This window comes from Hermetia illucens, chromosome 1 (genome assembly GCF_905115235.1).
Source record: "Hermetia illucens chromosome 1, iHerIll2.2.curated.20191125, whole genome shotgun sequence".
NCBI lineage: Eukaryota > Metazoa > Arthropoda > Insecta > Diptera > Stratiomyidae > Hermetia > Hermetia illucens.
In genome coordinates this window covers 34584249-34606510 of record NC_051849.1, presented here as the reverse complement: position 1 = coordinate 34606510, position 22262 = coordinate 34584249, and the positions used below count along the sequence as shown (strand labels likewise).

The 22262-nt window shown below is 44.7% G+C and overlaps 1 protein-coding gene across 1 annotated transcript; it reads left to right on the top strand.

Moving 5' to 3' along the window:
• Positions 1–6956: 6956 nt before the first annotated feature.
• LOC119646227 lies at positions 6957–15353 on the top strand. Its single transcript, XM_038046615.1, has 4 exons — positions 6957–7042; positions 7460–7495; positions 14494–14958; positions 15096–15353. Exons 1-4 carry the CDS (start codon positions 6998–7000, stop codon positions 15279–15281), a joined length of 732 nt encoding a protein of 243 aa, XP_037902543.1. The 5' UTR covers positions 6957–6997; the 3' UTR covers positions 15282–15353.
• The last annotated feature ends 6909 nt before the right edge of the window (positions 15354–22262 follow it).

Genomic DNA, 22262 nt, shown 5'->3' with positions numbered 1-22262 from the left:
ATAGACTGAAGCGAAATATAGCTCTTTGATAGCCAACTTACCATCTCTGGAGCTTTTCAGGAGCCAAGCCTTTCATCTACCAAGACGGTTAGTGGGTTGTAAAAGCTACACCCTGTATGAGATGACCCTATTATGAACAAAACACTACGGATCAATATTTAAGAGCCACAAAACATTTTCTCAATCCAGAATATTATAAAAACCCCGCCAATTAGATAGTTTGCAGTCAAAGATAATTGATTATCTCCCAACTGAACTTTACTGATACCTGATCGTCTCAGTCAGTGAAAATGATTTCACCGTACTAAAGGAAGCTTTGACACGGCGCACCTCCTGACCCCCATACTCGTAGGAACAATATCAGTAGTAAAATTAATGAAAAAAACAGCAATGAACAAGCAGGACTCCGTGCCGTACAAAAACGGGACCATCAGTAAGAGGCGCATCTCCGCAATACTGAGAGCCAGGTGAGGACACCCAAGAAGCGGAAAGTTGAAGTCAAGCAGTGAAGTTAAGGTCAACATTGGCTTACTGAAAATGCTGCAACCGACAAAGGTCCTTGTTCAAAAAGCAGAAGTTGAGGACCACGAAATCATCGAGCACCTCATCATCATCAAGATGTGTGGCGCATGGAATAAGGAGCTCGTTTTCAATAGCAACCACTTTTGGCCAGATCTTATACTTATAGACTGCGCGACGAACGACGGGCTGGATTAGGACTAAAATTCCCAAATTGCGCCTACTCTTCACTCAAAGCATAGACCTCCATACACGATTATGGTGAAATTTTAGAAGCAACAACGAAGCCAAAAGCAACCCTCTCACAACCGGGGTAGATGACAGAGAGACAGAGAAAATTGAACCTCGTAATTAACTCATCAGATTTGGCAGCATAGCCGTGCACTTGCACAGAAAACAAACCAAGCAAGGATATTTCGGAGGATGCATGAGATTGAAAGCCTACCGAGGTTCCCGAAGGAATCACGGAAGCCATTGAGGCTGAGCATCAAAATGCTTCTCAGGAGGCAACACCCGCCTTCTACCGGAACTAGTTATTAGACTGGTAAAGTTCTGCGATAGGAAAGCGTCAGCACTTTCCATTGGCTGTGATGCCAACGTCCACTATGAGATCTACGGAAACAAAATTTATCCTGAACACTAAGTTAGAAATGCATAGAAATGTGTAACTGGCTACGCTATACGTTAGGCAACAGGCCAGCATTTGCGACCAGCACCAGATAAACGGTACTAGATACAACTCATGGGAACACTCTGATGAGTGGCATAGTCAAGAATTAGAGGATTAGAGAAGTCCCTTATGTCGGATCACAAAATAACCACATTCGATGTTGAGACCAACTACACAAGACACTTAAGTCACAACATGGCTCATCTATAGGTGAGCGGTGATGTCAACAGCGAAACAGTGGTGCACATAATGATAGAAGACGTAATTTATGTATGTCAGGCCAGTTGTCTGGTTAAGACAGTCAACCTAACAAGGGACGTAACCCGGTAGAACAGAAACCTGGCTAGAATAAGAAAGGAGGTCTAAGAACCTTTCAACTAGGCGAAACAAACCGGGAACTGGCAATATTACAAAAGTGTACTGACAACGTATTGCAACACGATCAGGGAGGCAAAAGGAAACAGCTTCAGGGAATTCTGTGAAGTGATAGCAGCAGCGAAAAACAACGCAATATCTTCTGTCCGTCTGGAAAGAGAAGATAGAAGGACAGAGTCGTTCTGCTCCTCAGAACGCATTTTCCGAGGTCCCAGCCCACGGTGGAAGACAGCAGCACTCTACCTGACACCCCAACAACGCATAGAAGGAAAAATGTGCATTGGAAACTAGCAAACAACGTATACTGGAAAACTAGAATAAGATGTGCGGTTGGAACCTTTAAACCACAGATATCTGCCGGAACTCCTAGTCTACTAACGCAACTCCAGAGAGGCCTTGAAATCATGTTAGGATCTCTCTTAAGAGTGGCAAGAGGCAGCATATCCTTGGGTTATATACCAGGGGAATGGGGAGGGGTGAGAAAGGTTTCCACTAAACGGTGAAATGCCATAAAAAGGGGTGGGGGGGATACTACGAGATGCCATAAATAGAGAGTGGGAAACACCTGGACCACCAGAATATTGGAGAGAACATTGTCATGAAAACTACTCGAGGTTGACCACCGGAGGTGAAACGAGGAACAAAGTTCTAAAATATTGGAGTCACACTAGACCAAAAAAATTTCTGGAAGACACATGTTTAAAACATATGTCGGAAGCTACAAGGACTCTGATTACTTGCAGGTCCATAGCAGAGAAAAAATGGGGACGCGTTTCGAAAATACTGCACTGGATATAGACTGCCATAATAAGGCCAATGATTACCTACGGAGCGGTACATTCTCAGACAGAACTAAACTCTGCACGAAAGACTTGCTTGCATATATTAATGGGCCAGTGAAGCGTTGCCCAGGAGGATCCGTAGAGGTCTTTCTAAAGTTAATTCCTCTCCATCTGCCAATCCAGATGCAGGTAAGTAGGGCGATTGTAAAAGGGGTCGATCTTGAACTTACGGACTTACAGCTCTCCAACCCTGCGATATGTAGCGGACGCAACACACAAGGGAAGGTAAGCGACCATCAGATGGTAACCCCTTTTGAAGTCGATGTCAGCACCTGTCATGTTACGCACATCCAGGAGACAACTTCTAAATCAACTGCTGCAGGATTGCTCGTACGGGGTGACGGTCAGTTAGTACATTCTATGCTCAAAAAATGTACCACCAATGACGAGGCCGTGGAAACTGCAAAAGTTAACCCCCTACCATTATATTTACGGCCGCCAAGACCGTGTTCCTTCATCACATGTACGAGCAACGAGCAAGGTGTTGTCAAAGTCCACTTTGGCATTAAGATCACCCATCACGATAACAATGTCAACTTTTGGAAGCCTGCTTTGGACTGCGTGTAATTGCTCGTAGAAAACATCCTTTTCCACCATATGGGAAATCTTCTTTAGTGCATAGCACTGTAAAGTTATCATGCTCTTTAACCTGGAATCTTGCAGTCAGAAATTTACTCCCAGGTCAAGGGAGTTCACCTTGCGGTAGTCGTCAAAAACAATCCGAATTCGCGTCTGTTCCAGAGTACAAAAACGCATTGCCTCAAAAGGGAGAGAAGCTCTCTCGAGAGTGCTAACGTCTTACTTCCCTTGGGCCCTCAACGTCCAACTTATATCGTTGGAATTCGCGCTCGAGTTGTAGAAAGTGAGGATTCTGCGGACATTTTTTTCGGAGTAGGGTAGGTGAATGCGTTTACGCACAGTGTGTTAGACCCCCACAGCAGTACATTGTCGGATTACCAATTAAACATCTCCCTGTCATTAGAGAAGTAGTCTGGTAACAAAGGGTTACTTCAGGCTAGACCTCCCCATCTCTGCTCTGGTGGATGCAAGACCTACCTAAATCTCCACCGAACTATGGAGTACGGCACCCGTGCTGAAACGCAACACCACGCCGAGGCCCGAAGGTCTCTTCTCGCTTGAGCATCACCAACAACCCCCATGAAGTTCCCACAAGGGGGCCAACCGCAAACAACCGAGCTGAACCCACATACAACAGGAATTCTCCCGAATTATATGAGTCCAGGGGCTACCCCAGTTCCCATGGTACCAGTATACCCCTGATAAAGTTTCGTAGCCGAAGCCACTTCAGATGAGTCCCCGTGCAGACTCGGATCTCATCGCCCTAATTAAGTCTTGGAGCATTCGCCTACTGCATCACGGCCGGCAAGCCAATGCGATACAGCGTTTCCCGATGCCACCACGTGGAGGTTCTCCTCGGCCACTTGGTTTTGGTTCAGCCGACAGGGTTACCGCCCCGCCTTTCTCCCCGCCACCTCAGAGCACCACTTTCCAGCTACAAGGAAAAATGCCCTTCTTCAAACAAGCGAGAACACCCCAAGTAACATGTCTGGCCGTTGTCGAAACACCAGTTTCTAAACTTCCGCCGAGATGCCATCACGACCTGGTGCCTTCTTGTTTTTCATTGTGAGAACCGCTTCTTTGAGTTCTCTCATTGTAAAAAGGGGGCAATCCTCAACGCTTTCCATGCTATTGACATCAACCCGTACAGTATGTCTGGGGAATAATACCCGTACAGTGCCCGATACTTAGTATGCAGGTGACAAGCTTATAGCCAAGTCCCCACGAGTTCTCATTCACCTCGTTAGCCAGGTCGTGCCAGCCGCGAATTTTGCTTTTATTCATGGCATGTCTCCTTGTTGCTGATCTATACTCTGCCTTTATGGCGATATCCACTTCATTGGCGTGTAATTGTTGTGTTAAACGACGGAGTTTATGTCACTTCCTATGTAAGTTGTCAATTTCTGCGTTCCCGAGTACATAGAAGGTTTGTCGCGGCTGGGGCTCCTCCGGGGCATGAAAGCCTCACACGTCGTTATTAGATTCATCACTACATTTACGATGATGTAAGCTGCGACGCTACCACCCCCTGAAGGAATAACCTCTGGATAATTTCCAAAACGATTGTAGGGCACGTGGTCTCCGGAGATTACCGGCCTCTGGGTTTATATTCACCTTAGAGAAGAGCTCCTAAGAGCATTCCTTGGACGGATGGTCAGCTTGACAGTCATCTAATGGGGAATATGCACCTCCTAGGCATGAACAGATTGCATGCCTTTGAAATGTATGACATGGAGAGCATTTTCTTTGGGACCGCAAGCCTTATAAGGTTGGTGCAGCCACACTTCCATGAAAGTCTGCTCATTCGGTGCTTTTGCGGACCAGCCCAATATCCCTATCCCCTTTGTGTGTGTTATTTGCCACCCGTGTGGCTGTTTCCTTAGTTCGAAGATAATTGCCTGGTGATCGATGTAGGAGTAATCCTCCCTAATGGACCAGGTCATACGACGCGTCAGTGCATGGCTAACAAAAGTCAGATCTACAAATGAAGCAGACCCTCCTATCCAAAACGTACTTACATTACCTCCGTTGGTCAGAGCAATATGTAACTAGGCAAAAGCTTCTAATAGACATTGGTCCGTTGCGTTATTCTCTCTGCTGAATAGGTCCACGACCTACACATTCAAATCACCGGAAATCAGCTTCGGATTTCATTCTGCTTGACATTTCCGCTTAGATTTTTTAAGTCGGAGTCAACCTTGACCTTTTTCAGTATCTCCGGATACGACAGATTGCCTTTGCTGGATACCAGTTTTCTCTGGGCTAATTCGCACCTTCGATTTGCTTTTCGCCTTTTTGTGAATGATTTTGGTACATTCACCATTTTGGATTTCCTAGCTCCGTTCTTCGAAGCTTCTAGAAGACCATCATCTTTCTCCCGCAGTCTTTTCTTCAGGGGAAAGGGGGGGGGGGGACTACGTTTAGATGTCACTTTAGTGGCCTGTGACACTGACTGGACGCCGTCCTCCTGTGACCTATTATTGAGAACCGTAATGACTCTCACCATGTTTTTAAAGTTTGGTGTTGTGCTTGTCCTTAATAAACACGGACAACTCAACTATTTTTATTCCAAGTTGCGTGAGAGGCAGTTCCTCCATATCAGCGCTCTGTTTTCTATGAGTCCTGAATGGATCACCCATTAACATTTAATGTACTTTCAAGGCTTTTCGCCGACTTTATCTTTGATGGAGATTGAAGAATTGAAGAGCTCTTGCTAAATGACCCAATCTCTTGATTTTGTAGTATCTCCTGCGGTCGTCCTTCTTGGACAGATGCAGTGGGCGTCTCAACCACCTTCTTACGACAGCGATTTCTTTTCATCCTATCATTCCTGGCCTTCGCTGTTCGTGTTTGCTTGAACACCTCTCCCTCCAAAACTAAATCACTTGTAGCCATTGATGCCACGGTGGCGAAGTTGTCCACCACCGAGGCACTGTGGGCGAGGGATATGGGCGGCCGAGAACCTGCCTGCTCACTCCCAAACGCCTCCGTTGCTGATGTGCCGAGCGGTGCTCGTGTACCGTAACTTTACTCCTTCCCACTTCTTCTCTGTCGCCATTTTGATCCGTGCACCAGAGATGAGCAAACACTTGCCCATGCACAGCCATAAAAGAAAAGTAAATGGGTACATATTTACACGTCAATAGGTATGCCCCTATCCGCCACCTAAATCAGGCCTTATGGGAGATCTGGCCACTCCTCACAAGGGGAATGAGGGGACTGACAGACTGGCAAGCCGGGCTCTGCTCTTGGCATTACTCCGGTAGGCACAATCTGTGTCCCGTTGACGACTGTTAAGGGTGCAATCTACTTAGCAGCCGCAGACCATAAATGGTGAAGGCTCACCACCTCCGCCAGTTGAAGGCGGGTTTAGCTCACCCGTCACAAGACCCGAACGCGAGACACGTTCAAATACAAACAGGATTACGGCGGTCTACGTTGGGCACTGACCTACAGGGACCCATGCCACCAGACTCGGCATATCACTGCTGAAATTGCGGTAAACAGGAGGAAACCCTCAGGCACTTCCTTTATGATTGCCCACTAGGTAAATGATTCTTTGGGGACCTGAGAGAGATCTCCAGCTGCAGAGTAGGAGAGCTGCTTCCTTTCATGAATACTGCGGGGTGGCTCTGAAAATCTGAGCGCACCACAGTACTAATTGGGCCCCTCGGGTCAGCCACTGACACCTGGTAAAAGGGCCAAAAAAATTCAAAGTACATATGATACGTAAATCTAATTTTCCATAAATGGGAGGCTACACCTTCCACAACAGTGTTCCTCGGGTAGGGGTGAAAGCCAGTTGAACGATCAATCTTTTGACGAGCATTAAGAATTTTAGTTCGGAACCGTTCTTTTTTACGGAATTTAAAATTGCATTAATATTTAATTTGCAAAATCGAATTTTCCGGTTTTACATGCTTCGATACAGTTGGAACCAGTTCGATTAACTATAAATTGATGGAAATGAGGGAAATCTGCTTACTGTTCTGTTTTACATTATTCTTTAGTCATGAAGTCCTTTATTTTGGTACTTTTCTTAGTCTTCTTCATAAATGTAAGTTTAGTAACTCGCTGGCTATAGACTCATATCGACTAATGGTTTCATTCTGTCAGATTCAGATACATATAGATGGAATTGATATAGATGTATCTCGAATAGGTTAGAAAATCGCGAATACATCGTGACTAGGAAATAATTGTGTTGGAGCCATTTCATTCCACTAGCTCCTGTATTATAGTGAATTAATTTCGCATATATTTCGGTATTTAAATCTCTCGCTAAAAAATCAGTAAAGGTATTTTTTGTTGGTACTTAGCATCTTGATTCTAAAATACATTTAATTCATACTTCAAACATCCCTGACGACACTTTCAGTTAACTCTAATCGAATCATCTAGTGACAAAAATAGTGACCAATTTTCGTCCCTCATTTATCTGCGATTTCACATATTTTTCTTTTTTCATTTTCAGGCTTACGCGCAGAAACCACGTTTTATTGGAAAGGAGGTAAGATTTTATTTCAAAGATTTTATACAATTCATTGCAGGAGCCATCTAGATTTTTATTGACAATTCCTGATCTAGGGAACCTTCTGAATTTTGACTCTAATCGTGATCCCCATCACAGTTACATCACTATGATTATATTATTTCGATGGCGCTCGATAAACTAACAGTACTAGATCCGCTTTACCAAAGATGGGGAGATACAACTATCTGAACACCAAAATCAGGTTGAGACTATTCCTTGCTAATGTTCTGTCATGGCTATCTTATAGGAGTAGTACAAGGAGCCTTGGAGCCTTCATCCATATCTGCGACACAACGAAGAAGTAATTAGACCTGATACAATTTTAAATGAAGATCATAGTCATAGGCATGTTATTTGGAAGGCGGAAGTGACAGTGAGTAGGTCGCACATTATGAAAGGGTCACAATCCAAGATGGCCGATAAGTTGCCCGTCCCAGAAAAACAACGCAAAACAATAAAAAAGGGGTGCAAGCTTCCTGGGAAGTCCAAGAGAGGCGAAAAACATTTTAGCAAATCGTCAAGACTAGTGCGTAAGTGTAGTTAACGCGCAGTGCACTTAGAGGAAAATATATTATTGGTATTCACACATGGTGGGGTATACCGCATCAACCGCGCCTATACAGGACATCCCCAATCGTTCACTCTCGGGGCGACCCAGTCGGCGACTATCTTGAGCAATGGAATTGTCACCCCTCCTTAATGAGTGACCTATACACTGCCACTTCTGTGTTTAGATCACACGCGTATGAGTGCTCGACTTATGACCCAGCCAAGTTTTTCGTTTACAATAGTATCAGGCCGAAGGTCACTTTCCACGTCCTACTCCTATAGAGCAATAAAGAAAAAACATAAGAGAAACTAGCACAGAGCAGTCTCAACTTGATCTTCCTGTTGAGATGGCTACCTTTCCAGATTTTAGACAGGGCAACGCAAGCAGACCTAGTGCTTTTAATGACCCGTGCAACATCCAGTTCGGTGCCTTCATCGGCAGAGACCACGCTTCCTAGATATTCAAACTGGTCAGCGCATTGCTCTGCCCATTAATGCAGATGGGCAGAATGAGACTGAGAACCTTGGTTTTGTTGGTGTTTCCCTTCAGTCTAACTGTCCTCATCTCCCTTACCAAATCCAGAGCTATTCGACGTTCGTTTTTTTTACCTCGATGCAACACGTTATATTTTGGGCCATCAAATGTCGTCCTGATAATAGTTATTACGTTCCCCGGGATGACCGTCCTGTGTTGAGATCCATGTATCCGTGTATCTCTCCACATACTCTCCGTGTTCACGTTATCGGAAGTTTTCTCGAAATCGATGGAGAACAGGTGCAGCGAAGATCTGAACTTCGTGCGCTCTTCCAGAATAATCGCGAGGGTGTTGATGTGGTCAACTCAGAAGAATCCGAAGCGGAAACCAGCCTGCTCTCTGTCGATCAAGCTTCGGGATGTACTTTGATGCGTTCCAAGATTATTTTAGCGATTATCTTTGCAAAGACAGGGAGCACACAGATACCCCTCCAATTGTCACACTTAAAACGGGAAGATTTTATCCTTCCACTAACCTGGAAAACTCTCTGATTCCGAGAATGACTATACGAGTGGAAATAGCAGATCTGCAGCAACTCCAGGTGCCGCAATAAATAACTCTATACAACACAATACACAAGCGAACATGAGCGACCTTCAGTTGGCGATTCTTTTCGAGACCGATGTAAATGCCTCTTCTGGTACGCACATTCAGAAGACAATTCCTGAATCTGCTGCTGATTGCAAAGTGATCAATCTGGGTTCTTGTACGGCTCCTAGCTCAAGAGGGCGTGCCTTGCGATAGCCGGATTCGCGTCTGCGGCCACTTCGCTTTCTAGAGTACAAAAGCCCATTGTCGCTAGAAGGAGAGAAATTAACTTGCAACTTTGGAAACCTTATTGCTACCGAAACATTAACAATGCCTCGTTGCCGAAGACTTTTGGCTACCGGTGGTCAAAGAGTAGTATAGGTCCCAAGGCGAAACGTGAATTGGTACCCACGATGGAGCATAAAACCTTGGAAATGCCTGCTCAACCAACACCAACAGCTCTACTACCAAACCCTATCTCTACCTACACGTGGTGACCGCTGGGAGCTCTTTCTTAACGAAAAGCTGCAGACGGAGAAGGATGAAGGCGAATCTCCTCCGCCTAAAAACGGGACGAATTGTACCAACTGGTCCTCCAGGTTGAGGGTTGGGTAGGGCTGACAACCATACACGGAAAACAACTTGTTACAAAGCCTGTGCTCCCTGTACAGAGATGAAGCTGATAAGCAGCTAGCCGATACCCTGTCCCAATATAGGGCTGACGTAACAGCGTTACAGGAGATGCGTTGGACAGGGACCGGTTTCCTGGAGAAGAGCCACTACACCATATATTATAGTGGCCATCCTTAGTCAGCCAAAAAATGAATCCTGCTGTTATCGGCTTTGAAAACATAACGCCCCCACAAAGGAGACTGCAGAGTCGGAGAAGGATACCTTCCACGAGGCAGTAGAACGAACCCTCGAAGCCTGTCCCAGATATGATATCCAAATCATACTTGAGGATTTTAACAGCCAAGTAGGGAAGGAGCCCGTATTCAGGCAATAAGTTGGAAAAAACAAATGATAACGGACTGCGGATTATTCAATTAGCAGCGTCACAAGAAATGGTTGTTGGAAGTACCTGGTTTTGCGTGGAAAGCGCTGGTCAAACAGGAAGAATAAGGATAAGAGAATATAACTTTGAGACTGTTGATAATTTCTCCTATCTAGGGTCGAAAATCACAACCGATAACACCTACGACGATGAAATCCGCGCACGGTTGTTGTCAGCCAACAGAGCCTATTTCAGCTTACAAAGACGTCCCACCATAGGGTCAAAGCTGTTACTGTACAAGACAATGATCTTCCCAGTCCTCATGTATTCCTCGGAGATTTGGGTTCTTAGCAAGAAGAATTGCGAACTCTTGGCCGCGTTCGAGAGAAGAATCCTCCAAAGAATTTTTGGCCCCCTATATGAGGATGGACGATTCCGTAGCCTACATAACGACGAAATCTATGAGCGATACCATGACCGTCCGGTCTGGGGCTAAGCGAAGTAAAATAAGTGGACTCTTGAGAGTACTCCTTTCCCTCTTACGACATTGTGCTTTCTAACTCCAGAAAGCCAAGTGGCAGCAGACACGAATGAGATGTCGTGATGCCTCTGATAGCTACCGCAAGGCACGCTCTCTTGATCTGGGAGCCAGTTTCTGGCAGACTTCTAATTTGAAGATTTCGGTCCATGTTATGGAGCATCACAATGATATCATGTTATGCACCAACGGAGACCGATAAAGTGGAGAAGTATGTTTCCTATGAGCAATTACACGTAGCTCAGGAGAGGTTTGTTGTTGTTGTTATGATCCTGAGGACTGACCTAAAGGTAGGATTTGACAACACCTTGCTCGGATATGTGATGGAAAAACACAGACTTGGCGGCTTTAGTAATAATGAGGGTAGTTTGTGGATTTCTGCAGCTTTCACGGCTTCGTCATTGGTGGCACATTGTTCGAGCACAGAACCTGACATAAGGTCAGTTGGGTTGCAACTGACCGACATCGTATAAGCAAGTGTTGAATGGACAATTGGTGGGGAATCTGCGTACTCAATACCGTCGCAAATATACTCGTAATATCTGAAATAATCGTGGATCGCATCAACGAACGTCTCGAAAACTTCATCAACAGAAAGCAAACTGGTTTCCGATTTCCTTCCTCCTGCATTGATAACATAACCACCCCAGGGATTGTTCTGAAACAACACGCGAAGTTTAAATTTTCGCTTCACCTGGGGGGGGGTGGGGCGATTTTGGAGAGGCTTTCGACAGCGTAAACAGGTGTCTGGAAACGTTTGACACATTACTTTGAGCTAGCCCTTCCGGCTTAGGCATCCTTCAAGTGAGGGAACTCTTTCATCAACGGGAGGCGAGAGGAGCAAAGGAGTTGTTAGTTCAATGGTCCATTCGCAATCCAGTCCCTCTACCGGTCGAGCTGATTTGATTACCGGGCTTGAAGGATAATTAATTCCTGGGAGTTTAGGGGTCCTGAAGGGATGGTACCGCCGCTAATATCTTGAGTAACCCCAGTATACTTTTGTACGATAGATTCGGCCTGAGATGAGAATGGAGAGGCAGGGAAGAGGATGCTAGTTAGTAGGAGCTTAGTTAGGAATTAGTTTGGGTTTGGTTTTGGGTAGGCTTTCTGAAGTATTGATGAGAAGTACGTCACCATCGTGGTCACTGAGGCCTGCAATGGTTTGAAGATCTAGAAGAGCGGTGATACCGTAGATCTGAATAATAAGGTTATTGCTTACCAGGAAGAGGTCGACGTAGGATAGGATGTTCGGATGGTGAAAAGATGGTGGGTTCGTAGGAAGGAAGGTTAGTTAGAGAGGGAGTTTTGGGCGTATCAACTGGTCAACCTATTGCCGTTCGTTTTCATGGAAGAAACGTTTGTCGTGAGTTATTGGGAGAGTTCTGAAATGCTGGGCTAAGTGCGTAATATAGGTTGGCTCTAGGGATTGGTTAAGACAGAAGAGACTATCAAAGAATATAACTGACTGTGGGTGGAGATAGAGACGACAGTACACTCAAGGGACGGGACAATTGCGGCGGGAATGAAAATTTGCTGGGCGTAAAACGGAAATGCTACCAAAATGGTAAGTTCTTTGCATTTGCCAGCTTTTCGGCCGGCGCGGAAGATTGTGTGATTGGTGATGTATCATAGAATTTATGTCTAGAATTAAGATTGGTTTCGTTGAGAAGGAGGAAGTCAGGTTTGTGTGTAGAGAGAAGTTGGATAATTCATGTCGCTTCTCTCGGCTGACTGCTCAGTTGGCATTCCCCAGTACAAACTTAGCACACATCCCTCGAAGAGATCTGACTGAGAAATGATAGTAATGCTAAACGCTTCTCTATTAGAGAAGAAAGGTCGATGTAGATGGGGAGGAAAAAACTGAGTTAACCGGTTAGTTGAGAGGTGGACGTATTTAAGAGGGTCTGGATTTCCAAGTTTATGCTGAAGGATGTCTGAGGACGAATAACGTTTCTCACATTGAAACTTGGCCTGAAAGTTGCCAGAAATAGATAAATAGGTTTATCGTTTTGACAGGAAGTACTCGTTTCGTACGGGCAAACAATGATTACCTCTCAAACTCCCAGACGATGCCGTTCGTCGAAGATTTCCTAAGGGGAGTATGTAAAATCTAGTCCCCGCATGACTAGAAGGACTGGGCACTTGATGGACTGGTATGACGTGGCTTGGCGCATACGTGAAAAAAGGGTGATTCCCTTCTTTAAGCAACCCTTTAGCCGAGCGGTAGTCAGTTTGAGACGAAGAGAATTCACGGATAGAGTGTACAACAGTTTTTTTAAGGTGAGGTTAGTGGGTTTGCTGGAGAGAAGTTTGTTTGTAATATATTATATTTAGTAGTTGTGGTCCGTCTAATTGCTAGTAATTTGCAATCATTTGCGACGTATCCAGCAGTTTTTCTAGATTCTCATGAATGGAATTGTCATTAGAAACTTCAGGCAAGATGTCCCAAAGTGATGCGAGCCATTCATAGCGGCTCGTCATCTTCTTGAGGGCTCTGGTGAAATGCAGGAGCAACTTCCTCAACAGAGTAACTTAGTCGTCCGTTTCCGCACAAGGGCTCTCAAGAATGCTCGATTGAGCGTCCACCCCACTGTCACCAGTGGAGTGTATCAGGAACCAACTCAGTCTCTATTGCCTGCAGGACGTTTCCATAAAGTTTCCGTAAAGTTGTAACATAAAGAATAGGACTTCGATTTAGTCCCGCAGGGTTCCCAACATGTGCAAACTGACTTCACTCTGTCTTATAACACTTAGCATTCGGAAATAACCGGACGAGACTGAAAGTCCAACCAAACTTGGTCGTAGTTTGTGGTCTGCACACTGACGAAAGATCTCTCGTCGATCGTTTTGTTTTATAGGTCATCTGTTCCTTCTTAAGTGATGCTAGCTAAAAACTTTCTTTTTGTTCAGCTCCACTTCACTGGCCTTGCAGTATCCTCGCTGAGGTGTGATAAAGTCCGCGAGTTTCTTCATTTCTGTTATGAGATTTTTAATGTCAATGGAGGTATTTTGCTGAGCAATGGTAGCAGCATTTATTTTCTTTAAGACCGCTCCGCGCTACTTGGATAACCTCGCCTCTGTTGCCCTCTTCCCCCGGTTAGGGTGAGATGGTAAGATATTTTTACGCGTATCTAATGATGGCATTATGATCAATGTTTTTCTTGACAAAATTGTATCAGGCCTAACCATCTCTTCTCTTGACAGTTTTTTTTTTCGAACGCAAGCTCTCTGGTTTGAGACTACTTTTGTCTCACCGCGAGTACCACTATTCCCTGCCTCTCTTGAGGATAATGCTAGGCCGCTTCTCTTCAGAAGTGGTGCGGGTGAAACCTTGTACTTCATGCAAACAGATTTATCACAGAATCCACCACCATTTTAGTTGCAACTTCACTCTGGCTGTCAAAGCTCAGTTGGCCTATTTGCTTCAATCATAACTTGCTGGGCCTACCAAGTCAATTTCAATTCTCGCTTTTTGGGACGCCTGACGTAAAAACTGAGATTTTCCATCCCCGTCTCTGCATCTTTCGAAAATTATATCGTGATGTTCGGAGTCCCAATAAGTCGTCATTAATCTGAAACATATTTGATCTGAATTGACTAAAACAATGGCGAAGAGGTCTTCCAGCCATAAACTTTTGGTTCCCAAAAAGATGAAAATAGGGACTACATTCTTCTGTTTAGGGCACGAAGCTGCAGATAGTCTTGTAGTCCCACAAGACTTTATTTCTATGGTCCATAACAAAGCCCTAATTTAGATGATCGCGGTAACCAATAACCATACACAATACTTTAATTAAAATTAAATTTCCAAATTTTACTTTCCTTTCAGAACTTTGACTATTCCAGCCCTGAAAATTTCAGGGCAAGCACAAAACGCTTTGGGAACGTAACATTATTAGAAATACAGCGTGATGCACAAGACATTCATAAGGTTCTCGACAGAAAAGTTTGGAACATTAGGGACTCATTGGCAATTCTGGACAGAGAAACCATGGCGGACTTAAATGACCGCTACCAAAAATACAAGAGACCTTACGATGCAAACAAACATAATACCGACACCTATAAGTGTCAACTAGATGCTTACATTAATGTTTTAAGGATTCTGAAATACCTTCCACCTAAGGCCAGACCCTGTAAAATAATGGCGGAACACCGAGTTAAGCCACTGATTCCAGATTTCCTGTCGAATATCAACACGCTCCTAAGCAAATTGCAAGTTAAGGTGGATGCAATCAGTAACTGCGCATTCCCTTGGCTTCTTGACAGGGTTGAAAGTTGCGCAGTGAGTAAGGTAAGCTTGTAATTATCAAGGTACACTGTTAACCTATTCATTCAGCACCAAGCTCCACTAGCTTGCTCATAGCTACAGTTCGTCAAATGGTCAGGAAGCAAATATTATAGTCAGCTTCTCTTCCCATTTTCTTTCAGGCAGAAAAGCTAAGGAACGAATTAGAGGCGGACACCGAATGGTTGAAAAAAACTTACAAAGCCAGTCTCATTACGCTGACGCTGATACGTACTGAGATGAAAGCCTGTCTTAAAATAATGACTGACGAGGCTGCAATTGCAGAGAAGAACGTTGTTAGGGATCTAGAGGCATGTGATGAAGATTAAGGTAGAACATGTGTCCTTGGTTATTTATGTAGTAAGAATAAACTGCAAATAAAAAGTGAGTCCTAAATTTGATTGTATTGTATGCAACCCCTGGCATACATGCTGGTTATTTTATTTATGACTAGCTGACCCGGCAGACTTCGTACTGCCTCAATCGATTTGTCAGCTGGGATGATAATATTATGGCTATCAGATGGCATCCGATCCAATGCTATTTTAACCATGTTTACTAAATTGTCATTCTGATGAAGAAACATTTGTAATTCATGGACAATGGTTCTCTTCACTGTTGTATTGTGAGCACAACGATTATCAACTTCCGCATCTAAATTGCTCATAAAACAATTTGTAAAAATTGACAATCTGCATCAGGTACTGGTAACAGTGCCCCAATAAGTGATAAATTTGTTTTTGTAATTTTTAAAAATTTGTCGATTAATTATTTCCGATACATATATTTTAGTACATATTGAATATTGTAAAAAAATATTATGTACCAGAACCTTGAAAGTGGGCATGAAATTGTCCTGTACAATATGTGTAGTGCCAAATGATATCATCTGGAAACAGTTGTTATATTTCTGAATGTTGGCCAAGAAGTGCTTAGAATCATTTCCAATCCCAGAAACTAAAGATCGTAAAGGATCTGGTGGTGGGAGCAATTGTGGCAATTTTACTTTGCCTCCAGCACAACATAATCCAGTAGATTCATGAGTCTATTTTAACGCCTTACAATATTTACAAATTATTTTCATTTCCCCAATTGTTACCGATTTGTCAGCACTATAATCAATTCCCGGATCATAGTGCAATGCAGCTCGTTCAAGAATCACAGGAGCATTCCGTCTACGGATTCAATCAATTTCATTATGTCGTGATTGCTGTTGTTATGTTTGATGTGCACGAACTCGTTGCATTCTAAGCCTATCTACTTCATTATCACTCACTAAATCACGCAATTCTGAGATAGCAATACGACTATTTTCTTGATCAGTCTCTCTCTGATCATCAGTGCGATTAGCACGTAAGGTAGCTCTTCGCACATTTGATTGACTGCGACGACCTAAGTCAGGTCGTCTTCTCCTCGGCATCGTAAATACTAAATAATCAAAGGGAGAAAATTTTTCGCTCACTTAACAGTAAAGTGTCACAACCACAGAAACTATCAAAAAAAGAGCACATTAGCTGGAATGGCACTATCACAAAGGATCGCCAAAGTGAAGAAAGTTCTCGCGCACTCATAGATATCAAAACGCAATATCATAACACTTCTTCCCGTGTTCTAAAGTGCAACAGGATGGATTGACATATTAGTTGGTTGTCAAATCTAATGTCAAATATTATGGATGCGTTCAGAAATGTAATTTGTAACAAAACTTAATATCTTGTCTAGGTCTAGGTAGTCTAGTTTGGTCTTGAAATATTTATGGAAATTAATAGAAGGTTTAAACGGTGAGAAGCAAAAATACTAAAAACAGAAATTCTATTTTCTAATCCAACATGTTCTGAGGTGTAAAACATTTGTTGTCTTTTGTCTTTTTAGATATGAAAGATTGCCACTTGGTTGTCGAATATTTCTTGTTGCGTTGAAAACTTTGTCCCTTTCATAGCTGTAATATGAGGTCCGATGAACACAGTGAGTGATTGAACTTTATTGAATAACAATAAAGTCCAAATTGACTCTAAATTTTATTTAGAAAAAAACGTTTATATGGGAAGAAGAAAAGTGCTGTTTTTAGGGTTTTACCAGCAATTATTCGAATTTTTCTCACCTTTTAAACCTTCCCTAGACCTCCACGGACATTTCAAAACCAAGATAACATAAATCCGTTCAGCCGTTTTCGAGTTTTAGTGAGACCAACGAACAGCAATTGATTTTTATATATAAGATATCTATTGGCGCAGCATTTGTCGTCCTTCTCAGCTCTGGCTCTTGATTCGTAAGTAAGGACAACTCAGTAGTGAACACGTGTTGGTAAACCCATCGTCGTAGAGTATTGTCACCGTGTGTTTCCTAATCAGGGCACCGCATCGGTTAACGGCTCTTTCAGTGGAAATTTCATGGAAATGTTAGTGCTTTTTTTGGGTTTTTTATTTATCTTTTTCTCCCCATTTAGTTTTTTGCGCTATTGCTAAGTAGCACACTGCTTTAGGGCGGTAGCTACCCCCTTACCTCGATTTTGGTCACATGCTGCGGTACGTCTACTTGCGCCAGTGCCCATACCATAGTATGGTTGAAGTTTACAAAAGGACCCCAAGCAGGGCCATAAATGAAGAGCACTCCTCGTACCAGCCAGTTTCGGATGCACTTGAAGTCAAAAGTTCCAGCTTCAGATCCACAAAGCCTAATGAAACCCCAACTTAAAGACAAAAAAGTCAATCCTATCAGTCTTTGATCTCGGACATCCTCCAATTGATACTGTCTGAATTTCAGCTGGCTCCATAAACTCATCAGTCCTGCCCCTTCCGAACAATTTGAATCATCGTCTTCTAAACTTTTGCCCTTGCACAGCCGGGTCAAGTGGAACAACCCTTAGGTTGAAAGTATGGAAATGGATCCAACCTCGCTCCTTAACGAAAGCGCCATTAATAGCCCCCCTTCCCAACTAGGACCCACCCTCTATGATCCACCCTTTCCAGAGAGTCATACCCTGATTTAGTTGAGTGGTTGAACAAAAAGCAGTGGACTAGATAGACCGAAGCGAAATATAGCTCTCTGATAGCCAACTTACCATCTCTGCAGCTTGGCAAGAGTCAAGCCTTTCATCTACCAAGACGGTTAGTGGGTAGCAAAAGCAACACCCTGTACGAAATGACTCTATTATTAACAAAACACTACAAACAATATTGAGGAGCCATAAAACATCTCCTCAATCCACAATATTATAAAAATCCTGCCCATTGAATAGTTTGAAATCAAGGGTAACTGATTGTCCCCCAACAGGACTTTACTGATACCTGATCGTCTCAGTCAGTGAAAATGATTTTACGGTACTAAAGGACACGGCGCACCTCCTGATCCTTATTCTCGAAGGAACAATATCAGTAGTAAAATTAATGAAAAAAGCCAGCAATGAACAAGCAGGACTCCGTGCCGTACACAAACTGGTCCATCAGGGAAAGGCGCATCTCCGCAATACTGCGAGCCAGGTGAGGACACCCAAGAAGTGAAAAGTTGACAAGTCAAGTAGTGAAGTTAAGGTCAACATTGGCTTACTGAAAAGGCTGCAACTAACAAAGGCCCCTTTTCAAAAAGCAGAGGTTGAGGACCACGAAATCATCGAGCATCTCATCATCATCAAAATGTGTGGCGCATGGAATAAGGAGCTCGTTTTCAATAGCAACCACTTTTGGCCAGATCTTATACTTGTAGACTGCGCGACTAACGACGGGCTGAATTAGGACTAAAATTCCCAAATTGCGCCTACTCATCACTCAAAGCATAGATCTCCATAAGCGATTACGATGAAATTTTAGAAGCAACAACGAAGCCAAAAGCAACCCTCTCACAACCGGGTTAGATGACAGAGAGACAGAGACAGAAAAAATTGAACCTCGTAATTACCTCATCAGATTTGGCAGCATAGCCGTGCACTTGCACAGAAAACAAACCAAGCAAGGATATTTCGGAGGATGCATGAGATTGAAAGCCTACCGAGGTTCCCGAAGGAATCACGGAAGCCATTGAGGCTGAGCATCAAAATGCTTCTCAGGAGGCAACACCCGCCTTCTACCGGAACTATAATAGTTATTAGACTGGTAAAGTTCTGCGATAGGAGGGCGCCAGCAGTTTCTATTGGCTATGATGCCAGTGTCCACTATGCGATCTACGGAAACACAATTTATCCTGAACACTAAGATAGAAAGGCATAGAAATGTGTAACTGTCTAAGCTATACGTTAGGCAACAGGGCAAGATTTGCGACCAGCACCAGGTAAACGGTGCTAGATATAACTCATGGGAACACCTGATGAGTGGCATAGTCAAGAATTAGAGGATTTCGGGTAAGCCCCTTATGTCGGTTCACAAAATAACCACATTCGATGTTGAGACCAACTACACAAGACACTTAAGTCACAACATGGCTCATCTATAGGTGAGCGGTGATGTCAACAGCGAAACAGTGGTGCACATAATGATAGAAGACGTCATTTATGCAGGTCCGGGTAAGACAGTCAACCTATCAAGGGACGTAACCTAGTGGAACAGAAACCTGACTAGAATAAGAAAGGAGATCTAAGAACCTTTCAACTATACGAAACAAACCGGGAACTGGCAATATTACAAAAGTGTACTGACAACGTATTGCATCAAGATCAGGGACGTAAAAGGAAACAGCTTCACGGAATTCTGTAAAGTGATAGCTACAGCCAAAGACAACGCAATATCTTCTGTTCGTCTGAACAGACAAGATGTGTTAGCCCTGCCGCGCCACATCACTCCGCCCCCCGATGAAACCTAGGGGCTTCATCGACTGATTTGGGAACTGCGTTCCCAATCATACGGCGAAGCGAACGCGACGTTGATTTGGGGCACAAACGGGCTCCAGCCTGGATAAGGAGACAGCCTTTTTCTGTTCCCCGATCTCGAGCTGGAAGAAATGCTCTTCACGCTTGAGAACACGGTACGGGCCTTCGTATGGAGGCTGCAGCGGCTTCCGGACAGCATCCGTCCTGAGCAGGAGGTGCGTGCAGGTGTCCACCTTCTTGGGCGCGCAGGCAGGTGCGGATGAGTGTCGTGTGGGAAGTGTGGCTTTCATGTGGCGAAGGTTGTCTTTCAGCAGGCGCAACAATCTCGAATCTGTAAGATCCGATCTCTTGTCGAAGACCGGGTCATTTGGAAGTCTTGGGTTCTCCCCGAATATCAGCTCCGCGGGGCTGACAGCAAACTCCTCGCAGCGGGTTGTTTGTAGGCCGAGTAGAACGAGAGCCAAGACCTGAGTCCAGGACGGATCATCACGAGCCATAATGGCGGCTTTCAGTGTCCGGTGCCAACGTTCTAGCATCCCATTGGATTGAGGGTGGTAAGCCGTAGTTCGCTGGCGTTTGAATCTCAGGAGTTTGCCTCTCAACACTCGCGATTAGCCGACTCAAGGCCGAGACTCCAGCTGCAGCCCTATCCACTGCTGCTTTGATTTACGCGAAGAAGCTCACCTTCGATTGGACTCAATAGTCAACTCGCCGATCGATATGGGACGCAGGATCTGGGTTCTCCTTCTGGTTAAGATGACTATTTCGGTTTTTTCCAGTGCAAGGCTAAAACCACCGCTTACCCGTTGCATCAATATGTCAAGTCTGCTTTGCGCCTGTTCAACAGTGTGTCCGGTAACAAGTGCCGCAATGTTGCCTGCATAACTGACCAGGCGCGACTCTTCTGGCATATCAAGCCTCAGCAGACTATCATAGAAAGTGTTCCAGAGGTCCGGCCCTAGGATGGATCCCTGTGCTACTCCCGACGTGATTTTCATCCTGCTCTGGCCATTTAGCGTCTCATAGAGCAGGGAGCGGTCCTTCAGATAATCCCTCAATATCTACTTGGTACATGGAATGAGTTCTCTAATGTGCCTAGCATATCGGAATTAAAGGCATTTCTGACATCAAGCGTTATGAGGAGCACTGTCCGTCGAGATCGGCGGCTGTGTGCTTCGACTCGGTGAACCGCATCTACGACTTGCATGATAGCATCCATTGTGGATCTCCCTGTTCCGATCCAGAACTGCCTTGGAGATAAGTCCCCGGCAGCGCGAATCCCTGCAGCGAGTCTACTCCTAAGAAGCTTCTCGACCACTTTCCCGACAGTGTCAAGCATACACAACGGTCGGTATGCAGATAGGAGCTCCGCGTCTCCTTTACCCTTGCTGATCAACGCAAGTCTAGCCACTTTCCAGTGACAAGGGAAAATGCCTTCCATCAAGCAAGCATTGAACGCCTTAAGAAGCAATTCTGGCCGTTGGCGGTGCCAGGTTGGTGCACGCCGACAAGTAGCGCTAACCACTACAAACGCGATGTACAGGAGACAACTTGCCGAGACATCTTCCAACACTCGCCACCCATCCTGCTATGATTCCACAGATTCCAACACAAAAATGATGTCAGGGATGCTTCATTCGCATCCTAGGCGCTGAAACGTTGGTAAGGATCCGGTGTTTAAAACTATGAGCCGAATCCATTTCCCTCCCCGTCCCGTGCGACATTCTCACCAAACGCGCCACGATCCCTGTAGAGAACGCAACTTTCGCTTTCATTTTAGGTCTTCACTTGGTGACCTACCTGACCGCATCTCCGACATGCTGTCCTCCTGTTCGTTCCTTTGCAAGTTGCTGACGTGTTTTCATAGTCTAGAAACCTGTAGGGCTTGATAGGGACTATCCGCATTCGTACCCTGCATACTACCAACCCAATTTTGATTCTCCCGCTGCTAAGGAGTTTCCTCGCATATTGCTTAGGGACTTCCACCGTGGGGAGTTTTAGGCCTCTAGCATTTACAGAGATGATACTAATCCGGTCATTGGTTACCTTGGGGTATTCATGTTTTATCGCCTCCTCCGCTTCAACCTTTTCTATGAGGCAATCAAGATTTCGGATTTCCAGAGAGCACATGGACGCTAGACTAGAATACACCTTTATTCCGTTGCCTGCGGCTTTCATCCTGTAGCGGATTTCACTAAGGACTTCTGCAAATGCCTCGCCTTCCGTCGGCTTGAGGAGCAGAGCGGACGGTCCTTCTTCGTTTCCTCGTCTTTTCTGCTCGACGAGGACGAGGACTCCAAGTGTGTCCCGACGTGTACCGGTCATTCGCGGTTCGCTCTTCACCGAGAGGCTTTCTCAAGGCTAGTACCTAGGAAGCAGGTCTACTGCTAACTATAGGGTCAGGACTACTTACTCGGGCACCTCGCGGACGTCACACCTCGTATCGAAAACGACCCGTTAAAGATCGCTGACGACCCCTAAGAGGAAGCGAACCTTAGTTACCTTTATCGAA